Below are 23352 nucleotides of genomic sequence, written 5' to 3'. Positions count from 1 at the left end.
TTTTCGTATTAATAATTACTTGGGAGTTTTCTTGGAGTCCAAAAGGGAAAGCAATTATGCCTACTCCCCTACTCCATCCTTAATTACCCTTTAATTCATACCATAATACTGCCAAACAAATCTTCTAGAGTCCCAATCAGGTGCGGTAAGCACCTCCAATCTACCACTACGCCGCCACTCGGTCATCAATTCAGATGGCTAGTTGGGTCCATTGATGTTGGACCATCAACGATCTCATAAAAGATCAGCGGCAGGTTATCAAAGCTCTTCTGCTTCTTTTCCTTCTCTTAAGCCTCTCGCTGTAAACAAAGAACATGGAAAGTTCTTCCCCCCTTTCTCTCTCTTTCTCTCTTTATATATTTTCAATGTGTATTCCCCCAAAACGAGCCAACACTTTAATGGAATAAAATCTCTCACCGCCACTTGTTAATGGGTTTCTTGATCAAGTAACCGATGGACTCGTTTCTCTATACATCTTTCCCTCTCTTCGTCAAAGTCAACATGCAGAGAGTACCGGCGAGGAAGATTGTGCTGTTCCATTGGTGATCCGAGAAGTTTTTTTCTATAAGATTTTCTTGTGATTTTTTGGGAATTTGCAGGAGTTCTGGGAGGAAAAAATTGAGATGAAGAGCGACGAACAAGCCCGGTCTCTGTTTGGGATTTCTCTTTCGAGTAGGCCAAAATGGCAACAATTCCTCATTTGTTCTTCTGGCTTTTTCTTCGGTTATCTTGTGAATGGCATCTGCGAGGTTTTTTCTATCTTTCCTTCTCGCAACTCTGTTTTTTTTTTCTTTTCTAGTTGATTATCAAGGGGATTCTGGGAATTGAGAGTTTTCTTTCTTTTTTTTTCTGTCTCATATGCGTTTCTAAATCAGCCAAAGTTTCAACTGTTGTTCTGGATTTATGATGTTTGTCTGAGCAGTTACATCTTTCTTTTCTTTTGTTTGGTTGCTGAGAAAGTTGAGAAATTTCTTACACTTGCCTATTGAAAATAGCACCGATTGAATGCATGCTCTGTTTTTCTCTCCCTTAGAAAATTGAGAACTGTTTCAAGCACTGTTGTGGCCTTATGATGTTTATTTGAGCAGTCAAATCTTTCTTTTCTTTTGTTTGGTTGCCAAGAAAGTTGAGGAATTTGATATACTCGCTGCATGCCTATTGAATGTTTCTTCTGTTTTTTTTTTTTCTCAGAAATTTGAGAATACCCTGTTTTTCTCTTACACTTTTAGTTAATGAACAAAATGAACGATTATTCAAATTAATCCTCTTACAAATGAAATTTTTAAAAATACCCACCTGCATTTTTTATTTATTTTCTGGTAAAGCTTACAGTTTTGTTAACTTTCCAGGAATATGTTTACAATAGGCTGAAATTCAGGTAATCTTGGTTCTTGATCCTGTTTAATTGATACATTTTTTTATGGTGAATTTTGATCTGTGATTTATTTATTTAATTATTATTTTTACAGCTACGGTTGGTACTTCACGTTTATTCAAGGGTTAGTGTATATAATTTTGATTTACCTCCAAGGGTTCACCCCCAAGCAAATGGTCAACCCATGGAAAACTTACGTCAAACTCTCTGCTGTTCTTATGGGATCTCATGGCCTCACCAAAGGGTCTCTGGCCTTTCTAAATTACCCTGCTCAGCTTATGTTCAAATCCACAAAGGTAAAATTCATCATCTCCTTTGTTGAAACAAATGTTACAGGCTGTAACATAGTCAATCTTAGGATTATGTAATTGGTCTTTGTCAGTAAGATTATATGCGTGCCCAATTTTAGGTCTGCTCGGCTGGTCTTAAACTAGTTTAATTTCTCTGTGATAACTAGTTTTGATGATAAATCAAATGTCATCTGTTGAACATTGATTCTGGTTGCTATTACATTGTGGGATTGTTAGATGTGTTTGTAATTCATAGAGGCTTTTATGGTTTCAGGTACTACCTGTTATGATAATGGGAGCTTTTATACCGGGTTTGAGAAGGAAATATCCGGTTCACGAATACGTGTCTGCGATACTTTTAGTTGTAGGTCTTATTCTTTTCACCTTAGCCGATGCACAGACATCCCCGAACTTCAGCGTATTGGGTGTTGTGATGGTATCTGGTGCTTTAATCATGGATTCCTTTCTGGGTAATTTGCAAGAAGCAATCTTTACCATGAATCCTGAAACCACACAGGTTAACTTTCATGTCCTGTAATTTCCCGGAGAAAGGGTGAAATTGGGACCTTTGGTTTGATTAACAGCACTTGTTTTGCAGATGGAAATGCTATTTTGCTCAACTGTAGTTGGCTTGCCCTTTCTGATTCCACCAATGCTATTAACAGGAGAATTATTCAAAGCGTGGAATTCATGTTCTCAGGTAAAAGAATCCCAAGAACCTTTTTCCCCCCCTTCAATTCATTTTTGCCAAATATGCTGAAAATTCATCTGGGATTTGACAATGCAGCACCTATATGTTTACGGTGTGCTTGTCTTCGAAGCCATGGCCACGTTTATCGGACAAGTTTCGGTTCTTTCCCTCATCGCCATCTTTGGTGCTGCCACGACCGCTATGGTACATCCTTCCCTCATGCTTTCCTGTTTATCTTTTAAACTAGTCAAAACCAGTTAGAATCTACACGAAACTGAGTGAATTAGGTACAATTTAACCAGTAATTTTATTTGATATTCACAAATTTATGGAGTAAATTATGGGGACAGGTGACAACAGCAAGAAAGGCGGTAACATTATTGTTATCATACTTGATATTCACAAAGCCATTGACAGAGCAGCATGGGACCGGACTCCTGTTAATAGCCATGGGAATCACATTGAAGCTCTTGCCTGAAAACAAGCCTAACACCAGAAGGGTCTCATCATCATCATCATCATCATCTTCTTCTTCTTGGGCTGAATATGTCAAAATTGGAAGACCCTCTGCTGAACCAGAGAAAAAGGAAGTAGAAATGGGAAGAGAAGGAGATGAAGAGAGAAGGCCATTCGTTTGAAATCAATACTACTTTTTTTGGTTTTTTTTTTTTTCTAAATGCAAATTATTTTCTTCTTGAGAAATTAGAGGAAATGATAGGAAGTTGTTTGATGTTGATTTTGATATGATATGTATTCTGGGTAAAGGAGTAGGTGTGAGGTAATAAGTATAATTTTCCACAAAGTCATTTTCTGATATGTACCTTGACCTGACCTGAATCAATAAAATGACCATCAAAATTCCATTTTGGCTAATGCTGCCAATGGGTCAAATAATACACTAAAGTTTTTAAATTTTATTTACAATATTATGTAACTGAAAAAGCCAAAGGAAATGAATGCGAGAAGTAGATAAAATTGAGAGAACCCAAGAAAGAGAGAGGCTAGAAAAGGAGGAAATGTTTATGTGAGAAGGGGCCGCCAGAGATTGGATTATTTTGGACTTGGGGGGGTTGCCTGCCACTTGACTTGACATGTAACATGCACAATGACACCTACCCAATTCCCTTGACAACGGCAATGTTATTCTATATTCATTTATAAAAAATTATAATTAAATATTTGACGTTAAAAAATCGATTATCTTCTTCTTAAACTTGTCAATAATTTAACTTTTAAAAAAGATTTATTTATTTTTAGTTTTATTTATTTATTTTTTTTTTAAAAAAAAAGTAAATTTAAGTGAACCCATCCATAAAAAAAATAAAAAATTATTTATCATTTCAAGGCTTTAAGAAAGTTAATGTGATAGAAAAAACGAAAGAACAATGGAGAAATTATTCACACCAGTTATTCGTGACTGCTAACGTGACCCGTCGGCGGGTTCACTTCCTTCTTTACGGGCGGCGGAGAAACGCCGCGTTTTAATTGTTATCAGTAAAAGCGTAAGAATAATAACTACACGCCCACCGTGGGGCTCGAACCCACGACCACAAGGTTAAGAGCCTTGCGCTCTACCGACTGAGCTAGACGGGCTTAGGTGCTAACTTTAAAAATAAGTTTTTACAATACATTTTTCCTCGAGAGAGAATGCAAAGATTCATTGAAAGTACTTTGTGCTCTGATCTTTTTTGGATTAAAAACAGAACTTATATTCGCCAATAACTTTTTTTAATTCTTTAAGTTAGTTTTTTACTTCTTGTATTCAACTAGTAAGATATTTAGCTTAACTTATTTTACAATCAGTACAAGCTCATAAGCTCTCCAATAACTAACTTTTAAATTTTTTTTCTAAAAGTTTTTAAGTAAATAACCAAAAGCTTACGAAGTGAAGAGGCATAGAGCTCATAAACTCGTTTCTAACATCCTTTCTAAAAGTTGTTAACCCAACTTCAAATAATATATCCATTTGAGTTAATTAATCAAATTTTGCTTCTGTGCAAAAAATGAATAATGCACCAAGAGTATCCCGTCACCTACTGCCGATGTAGCTAATTCAGCTGTTACAATGTGACATGTAAATATCATTAAAAGGTTTATACCAAATGAAGCAATTCTTTTCTTAGCAGATGTACATTCATATGGAATGATCTATTATTATTATTGTCGGTAAACTTTATAAATGACTAGTAAATTTTATTGACTACTGAATTTTTGTACACTAATAATTAAAGAAAGAAAAGAATACACGTTATGGAATAATTTATGAAACACGCAAACCATGTTAGTGTTCAAAATTAATCTCAAACTTGTAAGGGAGAATATAAAGGTAGTTCAGGTTAAAAACTAAAACCAGGAACCCGCCAATCATTCTTTAGAGTTAAAATTATCTACCAGGCAAGACCAGAGGAAGGGATGGTGAAGCTCAAAGAAGACATTAGAGGCATCAATATTCAGCTTTCTAAACGGAAGCAGGGGTTCCTAACATATTGCATTTTCAGTTACCTTCACTAAGTGCCAACTGCAAAGCATGCTCTGCTTCCTTCAAGAATAAGCGGGTTAGTTGCTTCTGTCCTTGCCGATAAACTATAGAAGACCACCTGTTTCTACTCATCAATTCAAGTTGGGTCGAGCCATTTGCCTCTCTGCCATGACAAAGCAGAATGGAGTTGAGGGAATCTAGAATTACTAAAGAAATATTCCAATTGTCCGAGCAACTCTCAGCTGACATATGATGAAAACCTTCATATCTGATATAGATGTAAAAACTCAAAAAACTAACGGATTATGGAAAGAGTTTGAGATATGCTTTCATAAGAACATTGCAAACATTTAACTTTTTTCTAATGTGTGTGTGTGGATAAAACAATGAATTATTGCAAATGTTTTTTTTTCTTTAAAGAATGAATGGGCCTCTACTTATCATAATACCTTATGCAAGCTTGCTGTGACAAGTTTTCCGTGATGCATGCCTTCTCAAGCAGTTCAGAATCAGAGTCCTCAGGTCCTGAATTCTCTTCAAGATCCATCATTCTAGCATAAAGAAAAAAAAAAACTTCATAATATTCGCGGAAAAGAAAGTAAATGGTGCAACTCCATAAGTTTTTAATAGCACTTGAGCTAATTTCCAACATTACTAAACCACAACATGGGATCTCCAAATTTAAGAAAAGATCAGTATTCGCAATATGTTAATCATAACTTTTACCTTCCATTCACAATTCAACCAAGTCCATCCATACATCAAATTCTACCTAGTACATTTTAACTACCATTTGTGATTATTCAAGATTATAAATCGACTTAATTTGAATTGAACATGGAACTGAATAATAAAAATTTGAATTGAACGTGGAACTGAATAATAATTTCTTTCAAAATTTTACCTTTTTTTTCTCGTTTTCCTATTCCTAATCAGAATTAACATTTGAACCGAAATAGGCTTAGTGAAATAAGAAAGTAGATTCCAGATCTTACTTTGCATTAAGAAGATCCACAAGCAACTGCAAAGCTCCAGAATCCCCACAAGCCTCCCATACTGCTGCTCTTACTTCTGTCTCTGATGGTTGTCTCTCCCCTCCAGGTCCAACAAACTTTAAGAAAAGAAACAGTATCATTGAAAGCTAAAGAATCAGTAGTAAATGACTGACAAAAGAATAAACTATTCTACACCTGCTGCAGAGCTATGAATTCTGTCATTCTAAAGGATAATGGAATTTATATGTCTGCTTGATCAAGAATCCTCCACCTATCCATGACGTCTAAAGCATTTTTATCATCATTACCTCTCCATATATTATAGTGTTTCAGTTTCCGAAGTTTCCATGAGCAGTTAAATTCTTTGTTTATTCTTCACTTTATGAAACATTTCCAAGCAGATGACTGGAACAAAGCAAGAATCACCCAGTCCTAACTCCTAATATAAAATTAGAAGATCAACCTTTCAGAGCAGCCCTCATCAGTCAGCAATACACTGATATCCCAAGAAACATAAAACATGCTATTCTTCCAATCACTACAGTCACATGCATCCCTGCTTTAAGATCTACAAATTACTTTAATTGGAAAACTGCAGGAAACTATTCTATTTCCACATAGTAATTAGAAAATGGAAACACAAAGTTCAAGAAAACAGAGCTTGTAATAAATAGAAACTGCACCTCTTCAAGCAAAGATGAAACTTTAAAGAGCTCATCTTCTTGGAAAGCTATAGTCCTCAATGCAGTAAGAAAATCTTCAGGGAAAACAAGCTTATTTAGGTAAGATGGTGTCCTGCGCTGACCACTCCAACTGAAGTTGCAAAATTTAGCCATTTTTTCCTCATCATTATTTTCATTCTTAGCATTATTTCCCGGAAAAAACCCATGATCCAGCAATCTTTTAGGTAAAAGACACCGCAATTCAGCTTTCTGTAACAAAGAACCAGGTTTTACTGGCGCTGCAATTTATTTTTTAGGAGAAGAAATAAACATGGAGGAAAATATATTCCCGTGGTCAATTGGAAGACTTAAAATTATTGCTACAATGAGGCATTCTTGATGTTCACATAAGAAACATTGTACGAAGGCCATACGACTTGCGGACCTGAGCTTCCAAAAGCTGCATTTTGGAGTCAGAAGAGGGGATGCTCCTAAGTGCCTCCATTGGATAATGCACCTGTACAATTCCCCAACACCAGTTGTGCTCTTTATCAGCTCACAATTGGACAAAAATATAAACCTAAGGAGAATGTTAAAAGATTGGAATTAAACTAGCCTAGATCTAAATCAGCTTAGTCTAAAACCTCAGCGCCAATTGGTTTGAACATTAAGCATTACCGTGCATCAAAAAGAAAAAAGAACATAGAGCATTACCATGAGATAATCATCTGGATTATTCTTTATGACAAATCCGTAAAGGTAGAGTAGCTCCTGCATCAAACGAAAAACATAAACTGCTGTTCAATGGGAAGAATGAATAAAAATTTCACATTTTGCATGTATGTTTTTGACCCCAAGGTCCAGGTAAACATGTTTTACATATCATACTTAGAGAAATGTGATCAAATACTTTTAAATAGGTAAAGCACAAAATAAAGAAATGCTAAAAGTGAAAAGTATGTCAAGTATAATGTTGCTCTTACCGAGTTTGATTAGTCATTTTTCACTGATTCATGGAGCGCATGGACAACAAAATACAAAATTTTTCCTGATTTAGCATAGATGGGACCATGGTTCTAGGTCAGAGCTAGAATTTTTTGACAGTGGGGTCAAATAAGTATACACAAAAATATTGATTAGCAAAGTCAAATTGTATCACAATTTTGCTGAGGTCAAAATCATGTTTCATAATAACTAATGGTGTCAAAATTATCACCTATTATTATAACTAATAGGGTTAAAATTATTATTTTTCATTAAAGAAATATATATATAATATATTATTTTCTAAAACGAAGTGAGATCAATTGATTGGACTTAAAAAAGGGAGGAGGTGCCCCTATATCCTTCACAGTGCTAAAAGACCCATAATTAGAGAAGATGTAATAAAATCAATGATACAAAGTAAAATAATTGAAAGAAGGCTTTCTTGAGTTTAATGCAATATATTCTTAGAGGCCATGCCAAAGTTGCAACAAAATCGAATGAGCGGTACAGTTCATCTGTGCGGGAATATATACTCAGATCCAATAGCCATGACAAAAAGGTCTCAATGCAAAAGTATAATGGAACACAGTACTTAACTAATCCACAACAGGAAGTACCTCATTTCCTTTATTACCATAACTAATGGCAATCTCTTTCCCAATTTGGAATGGACTTTGTTCAGCTTTCACCAATAGGAGAAAAAGAATGTTATAACCAGTTAGATTTTTTCCAGCTTACTAAAATATCCTTTAAGAAAAAAAAAAGGAAAAATAATCACAGATTCCATCAGAAATACGCCATGTTAAGATGCATTTAGAAGATAAACCAACTACTCAAAATAGAAACTACCAGAAGAAAGGTACATGGAGAAAGGAACTCCAGTTACTGATCCTGTTCCATCAACTTCCCATGTTGCTGTTGGCTCCAAATCTAAAAAGTCCCGAGTAAATTATAAGAACTGAAGGCAAGCGCTTAAACATGAAAATTTTAAAAAAAATAAGGCATTTGCTTTTAGTTGGAAACTTGAGCATTTCCCTTTCAGAAGTGTATTCAAGAATTCCAGCAAAGAAAAACATTGCATCAAGCCAACCAATCCACAACTGAAGACTATGAAAAATAAGAGAAAAAATTAATCAGTAGCTCATTATGAAGAACGTGTGGAGAATAATACATGTAAGAGTAGTAAGAAAACAATTCATATGTAGGATAAGGTACAGAGCCCAGAGCCTATTTACAAATCTACATCTGCTGCAGAAAACTATTAAGAGATAAGCATAGGATTAAAGAACCTGACAACCCAAAACAAAGAACTTGAGAAAAACCATAATGGACTAATGCACCCTGAATACAAATAAAGATAGAAGACATGAGGCTAGTGGAGGACTCAATAAACTAATAAGATCTGCTGACTTGTCAAACAATTGGCATACCATGGTTACAAAAGTCAATGGCAGGGACAAGACCCTCAACCCAGACGGTCTCTCCTTGTGATACAAGAGTTGCTCCACTATGTCGGTAATCAGCCGCTTCAACCTGACACCCTATGAAAAGCTGTGATCAGTGATCTCAGATGACTAGCAAACATAAACAAGTATCTCGCAGGTTTTCATAGTTCCAAATTTACATCAGATATAGAAAATTGTTCAAAACTGCAACCCTACTTTCTTCATCATTTTTGTTAACCAACTCTCCAGTAGAAATATCACAGGCAGAAACCTCTTTTTTGTCAAGGGAACAGCCAATATTCCCATCTTCCTGAATTTGTGGAAACACATAAGACCGTGGAAGAGGAATGTTCAAGGCTCGAGTCCAAAATATGGAATTTGCCCTGCATTAACAAAATTTTATAGCATTAGCCACTAGTTGGAAGGGCAATGAATGAGATTATACTGCTGAGATAGCATAACCTTAGAGAAAAACATACCAAAGGAAATCTTCAAAGTGCACTTCACTGCAAAAGAAGCAACAAGAATCAGATAGATTTAGTTTATAACAACAATCCACCTTTCATAAACCACAGGCGACCTATAGCCGTGGAATTTATAGTTCAGTGTCTTATACTATTCAATATTAATGAAATCAAAGTCAAATACATGATAGTAAAAATTATAAAATAATTGTCAACAGTCTGCGTTATATCTAAACTTTGTATATTGAATAAAAGACTTCCACAATTCTTTTTCATAGTATCTAACTGTACTTTACAGAAAAAATAAACAATCAAACAAACTATGAACATTTTATTTGCATTTGGAGCATCAGTACTCTATATGTATAAAATGCCAGGGTAATGTTAATGCGAGTCCCTAGCATTAGAAAGCCTACGAGTGCACCATTGATTCCGGGTATACAAACAGCAAAACATTATGAAAATACAAAATTCACTAGAAATATTGGAAATCTTTATATAGATAAGCAAGACCAGAGATAACCTGTAAATGCACTTCAAGTATTTTGTTCAACTTGTTCTCAAATATATTTTGTTAAAAGTTGTAAAAAATGAGAAATTACCAAGTCTGCACATCACAAACCTTTCTGTATCCCCATCCAGAATCAGAAGTTTCTCCACCAAATCCTTCACTTTGTCGTTGTATAAAGATAGCAAAGTCTTCTTCTGTATATAAATGCATCTTGATTTAGATGTAAATTTCAGAAACACAATTATCAGAATACTAAGGAGCGTTAGCAAAATGAACAAGGCCAGAAAAAAACAAATAAAACTATGTCAACTGCCAAAAAACTTCATTTATGTTATAGTCAATGCCATGGAACTACAACTCTGATATTTTAAAAAGAAATCCAAACTTCTATCTTCCCCAGAAACAAAAACAGATGTCTCTAATGCGTTTGCTTACTGCTTTTCCACCTTATAGGGTTTGCAACTTTAAAACACTGCCAAAATTAAATTTTCAGCAAGTTATGTCCACTGGAAATAGAAACGTGATAGAAAGCAATATACCTGCAATTCAGTAGCCTGATACAAGGTTGTCCCCTCAAGCTCTAGACGCTCATCATCAGAAAACCAAAGTGGATTCCCAAAAGTGGAAGGAAGCATATCAAGATACCTGATAGAATATTTCTTACAAAATAAATTTTATCCACAGGAAACAAAGAGAAGAAGATTGAAACATTAGACATCCATACATACGGCTTCCAAGACGAGTTCTTACGAAGGCGCTCCACAGTTAGAAATAAAATCATCAAGAACCTATCATCTACTTCTCCTTCCTCAAACATGGCTCTACATTCTGGTCCAATAAAAGAATCTTGTAAAACTCTCATTGGAGTTATAGCTAAATCGAGGGGAACAACTAAAAGAACTCCTGAAATGTTAAGTTAAAAAAAAAAAAAGAAAACAGAGTTACTTTCAGGAATCTGGAAAAGAAAGCAAATAAACTAGTTGGGGGAAACAAATTTTTACCATAGAAATATATTTCCAAAGTTCCAGACCTGTTTTCTAGACATCCTTAGCATAAGATATGATTCAAAATGTAATGTCAAATAATGGGGTTTCTATAAACTTACATTCAAAGACGCAAAAAACCATGATAATTCCAATCCACACCAAAAATCAAAATTTTCAGGTTGTTGCTCTGAAAGAACAAAGACCTATTGCCATGTCAAATGAGCAAGACGAGTAGCAGTTAAACTCACTTATCTAATAGATAATTTAGAAATAGAGGAGATTGGGTGAGAAACACAAGAATATAGATGGGCAAGACACTATAATATTTTATTTTCTATTTAGGTAGACTAAGTATTATAGGAATTAGATCTCAAAAAAAACTATTAAAGCATTTTAAATTTTCTTTTCTAGAATTCTATATTAGTTGTAATTAATGCTTATATAAAGGCTACTAGCTAACAACAGAGAGGATAGACAATTATTAATCGAGAATTCTTTTGTTAGGATTTTATTTCCTATTATCTTTCACTATGTTTGTCCTCCTCCTTGTTATTGTGTCTACTCTATCTCTTCATTCTACTTCTCCCTATATTTCTTCACATTTTCAATTAAAGAAGTTCGATTGTTACTTTAGGTTCCAAATAATTATTTGTTGTTTTGTACTTTTAAAGTTAGTCAACTTATTTCAATTTACTTAGGCATTCTAATATTTTAGTTTCATATTTGGGAAGACTAATCATTATACAAATTAGAATTTTATGTTTCTTCTTTTATAATTTTTCATATTAATTGTAAGTAATATCTATATAGAGGCTGGTAATTACCAACACAATGGTAATGGTTTGAGATTCCCGGACAAACAAATATGGAAGGCAAAAGTGCCTCCTCGTGTATCGTTTTTTGCGTAGGAGGCAAGCAGAGAATGTACCTTAACTATTGATAATATGAGGAAACATGGAAAAACTTTGGTCAGTGCTTGTTACCTTTGCAAGAGAGCTAAGGGGAGTTGTAATCATGTTTTGCTGTTGTGTCCAGTGATGTATCAATTGTGGCTACGGTATATGAGTTGTTAGGCATTAGTTGGGTGATGGCTAGATTGGTTAGATATGAGATTTGGGCATGGACGGGTATTAGAGGGAGGAGTAAACTAGCTAACTTAATACTGTTGTCTACAATGTGGAAGGTGTGGAAGGAAAGGAACAAAAGGGCTTTTGATGAGGTTGAAGATGTAAATGGTTTTGACATTCTTAAGAATAGATGGTTCCAAACTCTTATTTTTTTTATTAGTTGGTCATACTCCTAGATCGTTGGAGGATTTAGGAGACCTAATCAATAAATTGATGACTTGTAAATAATTTTGTACATGGGTTGGCACCTCCTTCGTGCCCATATTTTTTTTTTTTTTGTAAAAATAAAAGTATAATATGTATTGCTATGAGCACCAAAAAGGTGGAAATCAATTACAATCATTTACAGCTTAATCCTCCAAACAAAATATGTTACTAAACATTTGAACCATAATTGGAAGATGACCCAAAAGCAAATATTCTAGGGTCCTAAGCCACTATTTGGAACATATTAGTACTACATATTATACTTTTATTTCAAAAAAAAAAATTAATTCTCTATTATCTCTTTGTATTCGTTCTTCAATTCATTGTTTTGTCTGACTTGTCTCATTCAGTCTATTTTTTCACCTTGATCTCTAGTTTAACCATTACTCATCCACCATCAGTTAGTACCAGATCTTAATTCCAGCCTCTACACTGTATAGAAAAAAAAAACTCAGATTTTCTCTATATAAAGACTAGTAGCTATCAATGAAGAGGACATTTTTTTTGGAGATAAATACTCAGAACATACAATAATGAATTAAGAATTCCTTCTTGGGGTTTCATTCTCTACGTTGGGTTTTATTCTCTATATTCCTTCTTCTGGTTTTTTTTTTTGCCCAATCGATATCGTTTAGTCTATTTCGCCCAGATTCTTCTGTTTCCCACCTAAATTTCTTCTATTCCTACACTATCGTGGAAGAAGTTACAAGTTAGTCTAACTACTATTTACCATGCATCATATACAGTCAGCTTTTTTTTGTGTGATTCATTTTAGCTTTTTTTTTTTATGATTAAACTTTTTCTTTGGCTGGATATAGTGAGAAATTTTGGAGTTCTTTTTTATGCATTTTAAAGAGGCAAAGGATAGGAGTTAAGCTACAATACCAACTGATATAGGAAAAGTAGCCGTTTAAACTAATTTGTCCAGTGATTAGTTTAGAAATAGAGGAAGTTTACATGAGAAACATAAGAATAAAGATAGGCAAGAGAAAAGTAATCTTTACTGTGATCAAATAATTAAAAAGGATTTAGCTAGCAACACCGAGAAAAGTAATTTAAGGTTCCAATGCTAAGCAAGAGGGCTGCAGATAAAATTCGCAACATTTGTTTGGTACAAATTTTATAGCTATACAGTCACATGAGGTTCGCGCCAAATTTAGACTTCTTCTGATCTTAACAAACGAAATCTATCAAACATTCCGAAAACTTATTTTCATTTCTTCACAATCGAATAGGGTGTTTACACATTATCTTTTAGCGCATGTATCTTTGCCTAAGGAATAAAAAAGTAAAGAGTTCCCGTTACCATCCGAAGCACCATTAGAAGAAACGATACCAAACCCTTTGTTGGAGTTGCAGTAGTTGATATTGCAACCACGTAATTCAACTCCATTAACCTGATTTCAAATCTCATTTAATTGAATCAATAATAATATATTAGAATAAACAATACAAAAGAAAAAATAATAATCAAACGAAAGCTCTGCTAAACTCATTTCTGATCGACTGAATATTCGAGTTGGGGATTTTCTATTGCAGGAGCAGAAAAGAGGGGAAAGAAAAACAAGAGCAAATGTTTTTTCATTAATGATGTCTCAGAGTTTTCTCGGGAAAGAAACATGAAGAATTTAGATAGAACCTGAAGCCACTGGAGGAATCGTTCCAGCTTCTCTTCTTCTGGCGTCGCCATTGCTTCCAGGGAGGGACTTCTCTGAGCAGAGGGGACCGACCAAAGACCGTTCAGTTTTTACCGTCGCTAATGGACTTATTAGTGAAATAAAATCGTTAACAATAAAATTAAAACGTATTTATAAAATTTTTAATTATTTTTCCTTTTTTAGTTTGAAAAAAAAAAAATTTAAATAATGTTTTACGGAAATATGAAAAAACACCATTTCCTCTTCCTTCTTTTCTTTTTCTTTTAATTTGTTTTAGGTTGAAAAATTACATTTTTTTTTTATTTTTTCATCGATTTCCTTGGAATTAAAATAGTTTTTATATTTTACTTTAAATTTGAAAAAGGATTCAAAAATTATTTTTTTAACTCTAATCATGTCTACGTGCTTTAAATAATATTAAAGTATTTTGATTAAACTATAAAATTATGCTCATTTATTTTAAATTTTAGTTGAATTCATAATTTTCAAGGATTTTTTTTTCATAATGCACCATAATTAAAAATTTTAATATATACATGCATATATTTCTATAACAAATCTATAATTTTATATTTCATTCTTAAATTTGATAATTACAGTAAATAAAATTCAATAATTGTAGTTTATATTCCTCTAATCTATTCATCATATCATTTCTCATTCTCTCTCCTTCTCCGGTCTCTAATTTTTAATCATTACTCATCTGAACTTAAAATTTTCCCATATATAAATGCTAGTGTTTGATGATTCTAATTATTTTTAAATTTTACATTTCTTGAATTAACTTATACTTTATTAAAATTACAATTTATTACTTTCGACGTCTTAAGGAGTATTGTTAGATAAGCAAATTTAATATGATTGTTATTTTATCTGTTTTGCATACCTCTGTATTTAAATGAGTCGAATTGTTCTAATTTTTAATCATACTATGTGAATTACTGACACTTGATGATTTTGTATGTAATAAATATAAAATGTAGTCCGTAATAATAAAAGAAAAGAAAATGAGAAAAACAGAATAAAGCTTGTGTGGTCCAAAATATATCTATATTGACATGCATATTACATCAAATATCTCGTTAAATTTTTTATCTCTGAGGGGTATTTGTTCCCCTTACCATTCGGGATATCTGTTTCCCCCTCTCCTATCTAGTTTGGAAAGACGTAAGAGAACCACTCCTAATGGATGATGGTGTGCCCTCTAACGAGAGTGATATCGCACTATCTGTAGAGACCACTCATTGCTAAGTAATGTTGTAACTATAGATATTTGTTAGGACCACTATGATTGGTACGACCGTGATCATAGATCATACCATGGGTGTAACGGCCCCGGAAATATTAAAATGAAATGAGTATTTAAATATATCAAATGCAGAATCGAGATCAAAATTTCAGTTAACATCCCTTATACGAAAACCAAAAACGTACTTAAATTATAAAAGGTTAAACTAACTAAAAGAGAAACTCGAAAACAAACCTATGAGCATGACTACAGAGTCTCTAGGCATCCCTTTCATCGTCCTCCTGCGGAACGGGCTCGGGAACCATGTCTTCCTGATCTGAAATGGTTAAATAAGGAGTGAGCTACACTAGCCCAGTAAGAACATCACGATATCTCACCGTCACGGAGGTAAAGGTGGGTAGAAAACACAAAAAGACCAATGGAGCATAATTTACAATAAACTCGCTTATTAACATAAAAACCTTTACCATCCACTTACCTCGGTGGAATTTATGAAAATAATATAAGAAAAACAATAACATTATCATAATCATGGAATAATATAAGCTGTAAAACATAACACTTATCACGCCTCTTGCAATTCAATCATTGTACAACATATCTTTTTCTCATTTACCAGCCTACCAGTATCCGTGGGGGTCCATAGGGGTCCCGCTACCCGTTAACTTTTAACATTCATAATCAGTTTCCAGGGCCGTCCCCATACCCCGTCCGGTATGGACGCCAAAACCATAAACCTCAATACCTCGTCCGGTATGAGGGTGAAACGGGCCGTCCCCATACCCCGTCCGGTATGGGCGCCAAAACCATAAGATCTCCATAACCCGTCCGGCATGTGAGACCACAATCCCGGTAGGGTTCCCTACGGACCCGGTCCGTCCACCATCTCCCAGGATATCTAGTCAGACTAACCCCCATAATACAATTATCAGTCTACACAATCTTTCATTTTCCTTTTCCTCAGTCAGCATCATCAATTCACATTTAAACAAGCAAATCGTAATTCATGCCAAACAGACAACATATAGTATCAGTTTTTCAGTCATTCAACCCATGATTAATAAAAACGTAGTATATGCACACAAATCTGTAAAATGAACACATCAAACCTCATTTTGCATTTAAAGCTGTAAACAGGCCAAATAACAGTAAATCACCAATCACACTAGACTCGGGCTCCATTAGCCACCTTAAGCAATTTCACACATTCGTTAATTCAAGAAATACCGTTTTATCATTTTGAACTTTAATACCGTGATAGGAAATAGGGTGAGGGGTCCTTACTCGTTTTGGGGTCCGAACACGGCTTCACAGTGCGCTTGCAGGCTGTCCCTAATTTTCCCTAAATTTTCCTCAGGGAACTGAAACGCACTACTGGTACCTGCACGTGTTCCAAAAAAAATTCAAATTAGGCCCAGCGCCTCTTTCGGCCCAAATCGCAACTCCGGCACGGCGGCGAGTCGCCTCGGGTTGGCTATTTTCGGCCGAATTCAGCCACACTCGCATCAGTCCCTGTGAGAAAACAACCCTAGGGCCCTCGGGGGGCCAAAAAATCACGGAAAACGGAGCTTACCCGCGGCGGCGCTCTCGGCTGCGGCGGCTCTCCGGCGAGGTTCGTGTTTTGGTGATTCGGCTCCGGTCAACCTGTAGAGAAAAGAATGGTGATCACGGTGATATAAAAATTGCATCAAACGGAGGCCGGGAAGGGCCTCATCGGAGGCAAAAACCGAGAAGGGGCGCGGCGGCGCCGCTGGGCTTCGGCCGCGTATTCCGGCAGTTTGGCCGGGATTTTGGCTCCGATTTGGCCACAGGAGGAATCAGCGTGGAAAAACGAGTCGGGAGTACGAAATTTACCTCGATCGGCGATCGGAAGTTCCTCCGGTACGGCGGCGGGCGGCAGCGGCCGGCTTCTGGTTCGTCTTCTCCGGCAAGCGGCAGGCGGCTAGGGTTTGTGGTCTGGTGTGGGGGTTCTATTTATAACCCATTGCCCTTTGATCTCAGCAGTCCATTTTGATTTAATCTGGGCCGTCCGTTCTTGATTAAATCTGGGTCGTCCGTGCGATTAAATCTGGGCCGTCCGATCGTCCGCGCGATTAAATCTGGGCCGTCCGATCGTCCGCTTGATCTGGGCCGTCCGATCGCGCCCACGCGGATTGCCAACGTGGCCCTTTCTGGAACGACGTGGTATTGCCACGTGGCAGGTCCTGGTTGGCCGGGACTGCTGACCAGGCCTGCTGACGTGGCTTTTTTTTTTTTTCCTCCTCCTTTCCGGGTGCTACAATGGGGTTGGCTAGTCGGAATGAGCAAATTGTTGTATCTGTATCTGATCTGGTCATTCAACTTGGTTAATTAGAAATCTACATCTGTCATCAAAGATGGAATTTTGTAACGATTTTGCCAAATATGACACGAAATATATGTGCATTTCATGATTTATTTGATTTTCTCTATTATTTGGCATGATGTGTATATTTAATTTTTTGTACTAACGTCCTATTTTGAAATTCAAATAAATAGTTTCCTTTTCTAATAATGAGTTAGATCAACAAGGAAACTGCACGGTGATATAAAATAATAAAATTTTGAAATCTTATGATTTTAATTTAATATTATTTTATTTACTGAGTATATAGAACTCACTCTTTTCATCCACTCAGATGAGGAAAAAAATGAGGAACTGCATGCAGACTTACCCTTAAAAGTTTATGAGGATCTCGTGGATCTACAAGTTTGAGTGCATGACTGTTCCCGCACTCTGATGAATTTCAGTAGTATAGTGAAAGAAGTGACCTTTATGTTTTATATTTTATTGCCATTTTTTACCTCAGTGATGTATGTATTTGGAACATTATATATATTTGTAATGAATTCGTTAAGATTTGATTTCGTTGCATAAATATTATCATGCACTCATTATTATGAATATGTATCTGATATCTATTTACATTAATTGGTACTTGGGATGTCACGATGATAGTTATAAATAACAATAGTGACTATCATAGTTTGTTAGCTCAAAATTTTAGTAACTGTATAATTAAATTTTATTATTTATTAGGTAGATGTTTAACTTAATTTGTAATGACCTTGGAACTCCAAATGAGACAAATTATAAATTTAGTGCGAAAGCGAAATAAATAGGTAAAAGTTTACATTCCTTACATAATAACTGAAAGTACTAAATGGGACTTACGGGAATAATCATTCTAAAAGACAACTAATTAGCAAAGAAATAAATTAAAAGTAAACAAACTGAACGTCCTACTCGCAACCCTCTTGCAGATTGGGCTTTGGATCCTGGTCCTCTTGATTTGAAATGGTTAATGAAAGAGTGAGCTACACTATCCTACTAAGAATATCACGCTACTCACGACAAAGAAATGAAAGTTGGTAGAAATTATAAAAATAACTAATGGAACTCTTAATTTAAGTAAATTCATTTATCATAAATAAAATCATTTACCACATACTTACCATAGTGAGACTACTAAAAATAACCTATAGAGTCAATAACATAACACATATCATAATTTAATATAAAATCAGTCGGAATAACAACCTCCCTTTTGTTAGCCTACTGGTATCCATATGGGTCTATAGGGATGTCCCCACTATGCGTGAACCTTTTTTTTTTTTACATTTTTAATTAACGGACCGTCCCCGTATCCCGTCCGGTATGAGCACCAAAATATATCATCCCTCAATACTCTATCTGATATGAGGGTGAAATGAGTTGTTCTCATACCCCGTCTGCTATCAGTGCCAAATTACCAAACCTTGATATCCCATCTAGTATGAGGTAATATTCACGGTAGGATTCTCTATGTACCCGGTCCGTCTACCATCTCTCAGGATATCCAGTAAGGTTGTCATTTCATCTTTTCACTTAATCAAATAATTTTCTGTTTACTTTTAATTTTCAGTTTCCCAGTTCAACTGTTATTACATAAAGTAAGCAAAACATGCATCAAAGGAATACAATCGCATCATCATACCAATTCTAGTATATTATCATATATTCAAAAACTATAAAATTAGACAATCGGTTAGACATAGCAAACAATAGTAAATAATCGGTTCCTGCTCCATTAGTAACCTGCAATTAATTATGAATATTTTTTAAGTTTCACAAAATACTATATTATTTAAAATTAAATTTTAATTTCATAACAGGGAATAAGATGAAGGATTCTTACTCAAAATGATAGGAAGCCAAAAAACGTGAGCCTTTTTACAAACTTCTTAAAGTCAAGGGGGAGAGCGCCAGGATGGTTGTGGCAACTTTCTACTCCTCTTGAGCTGTCTTGGCATATCTAAAATGGCTTCGAGCATCCGGCTTCACCACTGCTGCCTGCTCTCTTCTTCTTCGGCACTTCCCAGTCCACAACGGACCCGATCTTCTCTTGATCCATACTACTAGAGGAGGTTATATACAGAGCTTATGTCATACATATAACAGATAAGAAATTGAGTGTGGACCTAATAGAAATTGACACGGGGGACTTTCATGTAATTTTAAGAATAAACTAACTAGCGGCGTATCACGCTATTGTAAATTGTTTTCATGAAAAAGTTGTATTCAACCCTCCTAATTATGAGTCATTTACAAATTAATAAAATTTTTTAACATTTGTTCCCTCATGATAAATTTTTATATTATCAAGTGCTTTAATCCAGTTATTTTCTTTAACTAAGCAAACCCAATAAAAAAATTTGTATTCAAGAGATTTTGATAGTCTGAAACTTTTCAGATGTGTTTTCGGTTGAACTACCTGGATTGCCAGTAGATAGAGAAGTCGAATTCACCATAGACCTTCAGCCAAACACCAGTCTATTTCGGTTGCTTGTTACCGCATGAGTCGTGTTGAGATAGAAGAGTTAAGGAAACAAATCAATGAATTGTAGGACAGTGGATTCATCCCACATAGTGTGTCCCCTTGGGGTACTGGAGTCACATTTGTAAGAAATGAAGATGGGACGTTGAGGTTATATATTGACTACAGAGGTTTGAATAAGGTTACGATAAAAAACAAGTACCCCCTCACCATGATTGATAATCTTTTTGATTAGTTGCAGGGTGCCCAGGTCTTCTCCAAGATAGACCTGCGTTCAGGTTACTATCAGATAAAGATCAAGGCAGAAGACATTCCTAAAACAGTCTTTCAAACCAGGTACAGACACTATGAGTTATTGGTTCTGTCATTTGAACTAACCAATGCACCAACTATCTTCATGAATTTGATGAACAGGTTTTCAGACAATTCCTAGATCAGTTCGTCATTATATTCATCGATGATATCTTAGTTTATTTAAAAAGTAAAGAGGAACATGCTTACCATTTGACTCAGGTTTTATAGGTTCTCATAGAAAAAAGTTATATACAAAGTTGAGTAAGTGTGGGTTCTACCTTGAGTAAACTACCTTCTCATGGCACATCATATTAAAGGATGGAGTGTCAGTAAACTCTAAAAAAGTTGAAGCAGTGCTCAGCTAGAAAAAAATGACATCGGTCATGAAAATCCGTAGCTTTCTGAGGATGGCAGGTTATTACCGCAGGTTTGTGGAAAGATTTTCTACCCTAGCTGCTCCTCTGACTCGGCTCACAAAAAAGAATGTCAAGTTTGAGTGGAACGAGGATTGTGAGAGAAGTTTTTCAGAACTAAAGAAACAGTTGACTACTGCACCTGTGTTGGCCTTACTGAGCAGATCGGATGGATATACAATTTATAGTGATGCCTCCTAACTAGGGCTGGATTGTGTTCTGATGCAGCATGAGAAGGTCATAGCCTATGAGTCCAAGCAGTTGAAGAGTCATGAGAAAAACTACCCCACCCATGACTTAGAATTTGCCGCAAATATATACACCTTGAAGATTTGGCGTCATTACTTGTATGGGGAGACCTTTCAAATCTATACTGACCATAAGAACTTGAAACATATATTTACTTAAAAGGATCTCAACATACGTCAAAGAAGATGGATAGAACTTCTCAAGGACTATGATTGCAATATCTTATATCACACGGATAAGAGCAACGTGGTAGCTTACGCACTCAGTAGGAAAAATACAGGTATATTAGCTCACTTGATGGTTTTAGAATGCAGGGTAATAGGGGCCGCACAACAGGTACGACTTCAGGACCTTAAGAGAGTCACATATTTGGCTCACTTGACTGTTCAACTTAAGTTGATCCAAAGAATAAATGAAGTTCAGTCCGTCGATTCCACCTTAGCAGCCCTCAAGAAAGATACAGAACAAGGAGTTAATTCAGAATTTTGAGTCTCTGCCAATGAGTTGCTTAGATTTCAGGACAAATTATGTGTTCCAGATGACAGTGAGTTGAAAAATGACATTATGACAGAGATCCATAGCTCAAAGTTCGCCATGCATCCTGGAAGCACTAAGATGTATCAAAGTATGCAACTTCGATTTTGGTGGAACAAGATGAAAAAAGATATAGCCGACTTTGTTTCTAAGTGTTTTGTATGTCAGCAGGTCAAGGCAGAGCATCCACGCCCAAGCAAGCTACTTTAGCCATCACCAATTCTGGAGTGGAAGTAGGAACATATCACAATGAATTTCATGACAGGATTGCCTAGAGCACACTCAGTACATGATGTCATCTGGGTAATTATTGATCGCCTCACAAAGTCGTCTCACTTCTTAGCCATCAGGATGACTGACCCCTTGGATAAGTTAGCAAGAATGAATATCCGGAAGATAGTCAGATTACATGGAGTGTCAATGACAATAGTGTCCGACAGGAACCCCAAGTTCACTTCTCGGTTCTGGTCTAATTTCAGCAAGCCATGGAAATGAAACTGTTCCTTAATATTACATTCCATCCTCAGACCAATGGACAGTCAGAAAGGACGATCTGCACACTTGAAGATATGCTCCGAGCTTGTGTTATTGACTTCGGAGGCCATTGGGTTGATCATCTACCCTTAATAGAGTTCATCTACAATAGCAGCTATCAAGCAAGTATTGGCATGGTTTCGTACGAGGCATTATATGGCGGTCCATGCAGATCGCCGATATGTTGGGAAGAAGTGAGTGATAGAAAACTGTTCGCCCCAAATCTCGTAGAGAAGACTACAACCAAAATAGTCAAGATGAGAAAGAACATTCAGACAGTTCATAGTAGATAGAAAAGTTATGCGGACACCCGGATGAGAGATTTGGAATTTGAGAAAGGTGATCGAGTGTTCCTTAAAGTCAATCCTTTCAAGGAAATCATTTGGTTTGGCAAGAGGAGAAAAATAAATTCCCAATTTGTTGGGTAATTTGAAAGCTTAAACAGAATTGACACCGTCGCCTACAGACTGGCACTGTCTACAGAACTTTTTAGGGTCCATAATGTGTTTCACGTATTCATACTATGCAAGTACAACCCGAACCCCTATCACATTTTGGCCCACGAGCCTCTTTCACTCCAGGAGGATCAGTCCTACAAAGAAGTACTGGTCGGTATTGTGGACAGAAAGAGCAGAGTACTTCGCAACCAGAAAATTCCTTTTATTAAGGTCTTATGGCAGAATCACACACTGGGAGAGGCCACATGGGAGCTAGAATCAGATTTCAGAGTCTAATATTTCCGATTGTTTAATTGAGTGAGAGAGAGATAAATTTGATGGATTAAATTTCTTTTAAGGGGAGGAGAGTTGTAATATCCTTGATTAATTAATTTTAATATAATTAAAATTAGTGTATAAATATAATTTTTTAATTCTTATTTATTGTAAAAATGAAGAAAATTAAATGGAGGATGAAATTAAAAATAATTTTGAATGAGTGAAAATTTGGGTTTTATGGGTATTTTTGAAAGAAAATTCGAAAACTAGGGTCAAAACATAATTTAAAAAAATTGTGCAACGTAGGACGCCCAAACAACAACCTCAACGAACCGGAGCGCATCGAGTGACAAGGGACGCTGACGATCCGCGTGCCTGCAATCGAATGGTCCAGATTCATTCCCGCGTGTACGGACGGTCCGGATCCGTTCCCTCTCTAGACACGATCGAACGGTCTAGATCTACTTCCTATTTAAACGCGATTAGACGATCTAGATCAAATCGGATGAAGGACCCATATTCACTCCCTATTTAATCGCGATCGGACGATCCAGATCAAACGCGATGGACGACCCATATTAAAAAGAGACGGATATAAATATCATTTTTCACACCAAACCCTAACCTTAGCCGCCAGACCCCCCTGTCGAA

The 23352-nt window shown here is 35.8% G+C and overlaps 2 protein-coding genes and 1 non-coding gene across 6 annotated transcripts; 1 reads left to right on the top strand and 2 right to left on the bottom strand.

Annotated features, from left to right (window-relative positions):
* The first annotated feature begins 284 nt into the window (after nt 1–284).
* Nucleotides 285–3229, top strand: LOC110813242 (UDP-galactose/UDP-glucose transporter 4-like). The gene is made up of 7 exons (XM_022040298.2): nt 285–749; nt 1350–1378; nt 1470–1671; nt 1940–2182; nt 2264–2365; nt 2453–2560; nt 2707–3229. The coding sequence occupies exons 1-7, from the start codon at nt 624–626 to the stop codon at nt 2992–2994; spliced, it is 1098 nt and encodes a 365-aa protein (XP_021895990.2). The 5' UTR covers nt 285–623; the 3' UTR covers nt 2995–3229.
* Nucleotides 3230–3876: 647 nt separating this feature from the next.
* On the bottom strand, nt 3877–3949 carry TRNAK-CUU (transfer RNA lysine (anticodon CUU)). The gene has a single exon. It is a non-coding gene; the product is annotated as a tRNA-Lys (tRNA).
* A 579-nt stretch (nt 3950–4528) lies between these two features.
* On the bottom strand, nt 4529–14010 carry LOC110813250 (SET domain-containing protein). 4 transcript variants are annotated; one of them, XM_088219653.1, is made up of 16 exons: nt 13859–14010; nt 13526–13616; nt 10628–10802; nt 10439–10544; nt 10011–10093; nt 9404–9430; nt 9141–9307; nt 8910–9020; nt 8329–8409; nt 8097–8161; nt 7207–7263; nt 6938–7009; nt 6514–6762; nt 5831–5946; nt 5285–5386; nt 4529–5103 (listed from the first exon to the last, which is right to left on the bottom strand). In XM_088219653.1, the coding sequence occupies exons 1-16, from the start codon at nt 13907–13909 to the stop codon at nt 4851–4853; spliced, it is 1806 nt and encodes a 601-aa protein (XP_088075779.1). In that variant the 5' UTR covers nt 13910–14010; the 3' UTR covers nt 4529–4850. The 4 variants fall into 4 exon arrangements, with proteins under 4 accessions (XP_088075779.1, XP_088075780.1, XP_088075782.1 ...); XM_088219654.1 differs by having other exon boundaries at nt 4529–4998; XM_088219656.1 differs by lacking the exon at nt 13526–13616 and having other exon boundaries at nt 13859–13998.
* Nucleotides 14011–23352: the final 9342 nt, after the last annotated feature.

The sequence above is a fragment of the Carica papaya genome, chromosome 5, assembly GCF_054855325.1.
Source record: "Carica papaya isolate Zhongbai chromosome 5, ASM5485532v1, whole genome shotgun sequence".
Classification (NCBI taxonomy): domain Eukaryota; kingdom Viridiplantae; phylum Streptophyta; class Magnoliopsida; order Brassicales; family Caricaceae; genus Carica; species Carica papaya.
This window is presented reverse-complemented; position numbering and strand designations above follow the sequence as displayed.

Excerpts from the sequence above, each read along its gene's own strand:
- LOC110813242 (XM_022040298.2), top strand. The coding sequence starts at position 624 with ATGAAGAGCGACGAACAAGCCCGGTCTCTGTTTGGGATTTCTCTTTCG. Across the intron at positions 750-1,349 it reads TTGTGAATGGCATCTGCGAG|GAATATGTTTACAATAGGCT; the intron begins GTTTTTTCTATC and ends TTAACTTTCCAG. Across the intron at positions 2,366-2,452 it reads CGTGGAATTCATGTTCTCAG|CACCTATATGTTTACGGTGT; the intron begins GTAAAAGAATCC and ends TTGACAATGCAG.
- LOC110813250 (XM_088219653.1), bottom strand. The coding sequence starts at position 13,909 with ATGGCGACGCCAGAAGAAGAGAAGCTGGAACGATTCCTCCAGTGGCTT. Across the intron at positions 9,431-10,010 it reads CTGGATGGGGATACAGAAAG|TGAAGTGCACTTTGAAGATT; the intron begins GTTTGTGATGTG and ends CTTCTTTTGCAG. Across the intron at positions 6,763-6,937 it reads TGCAGCTTTTGGAAGCTCAG|AAAGCTGAATTGCGGTGTCT; the intron begins GTCCGCAAGTCG and ends TCTTTGTTACAG.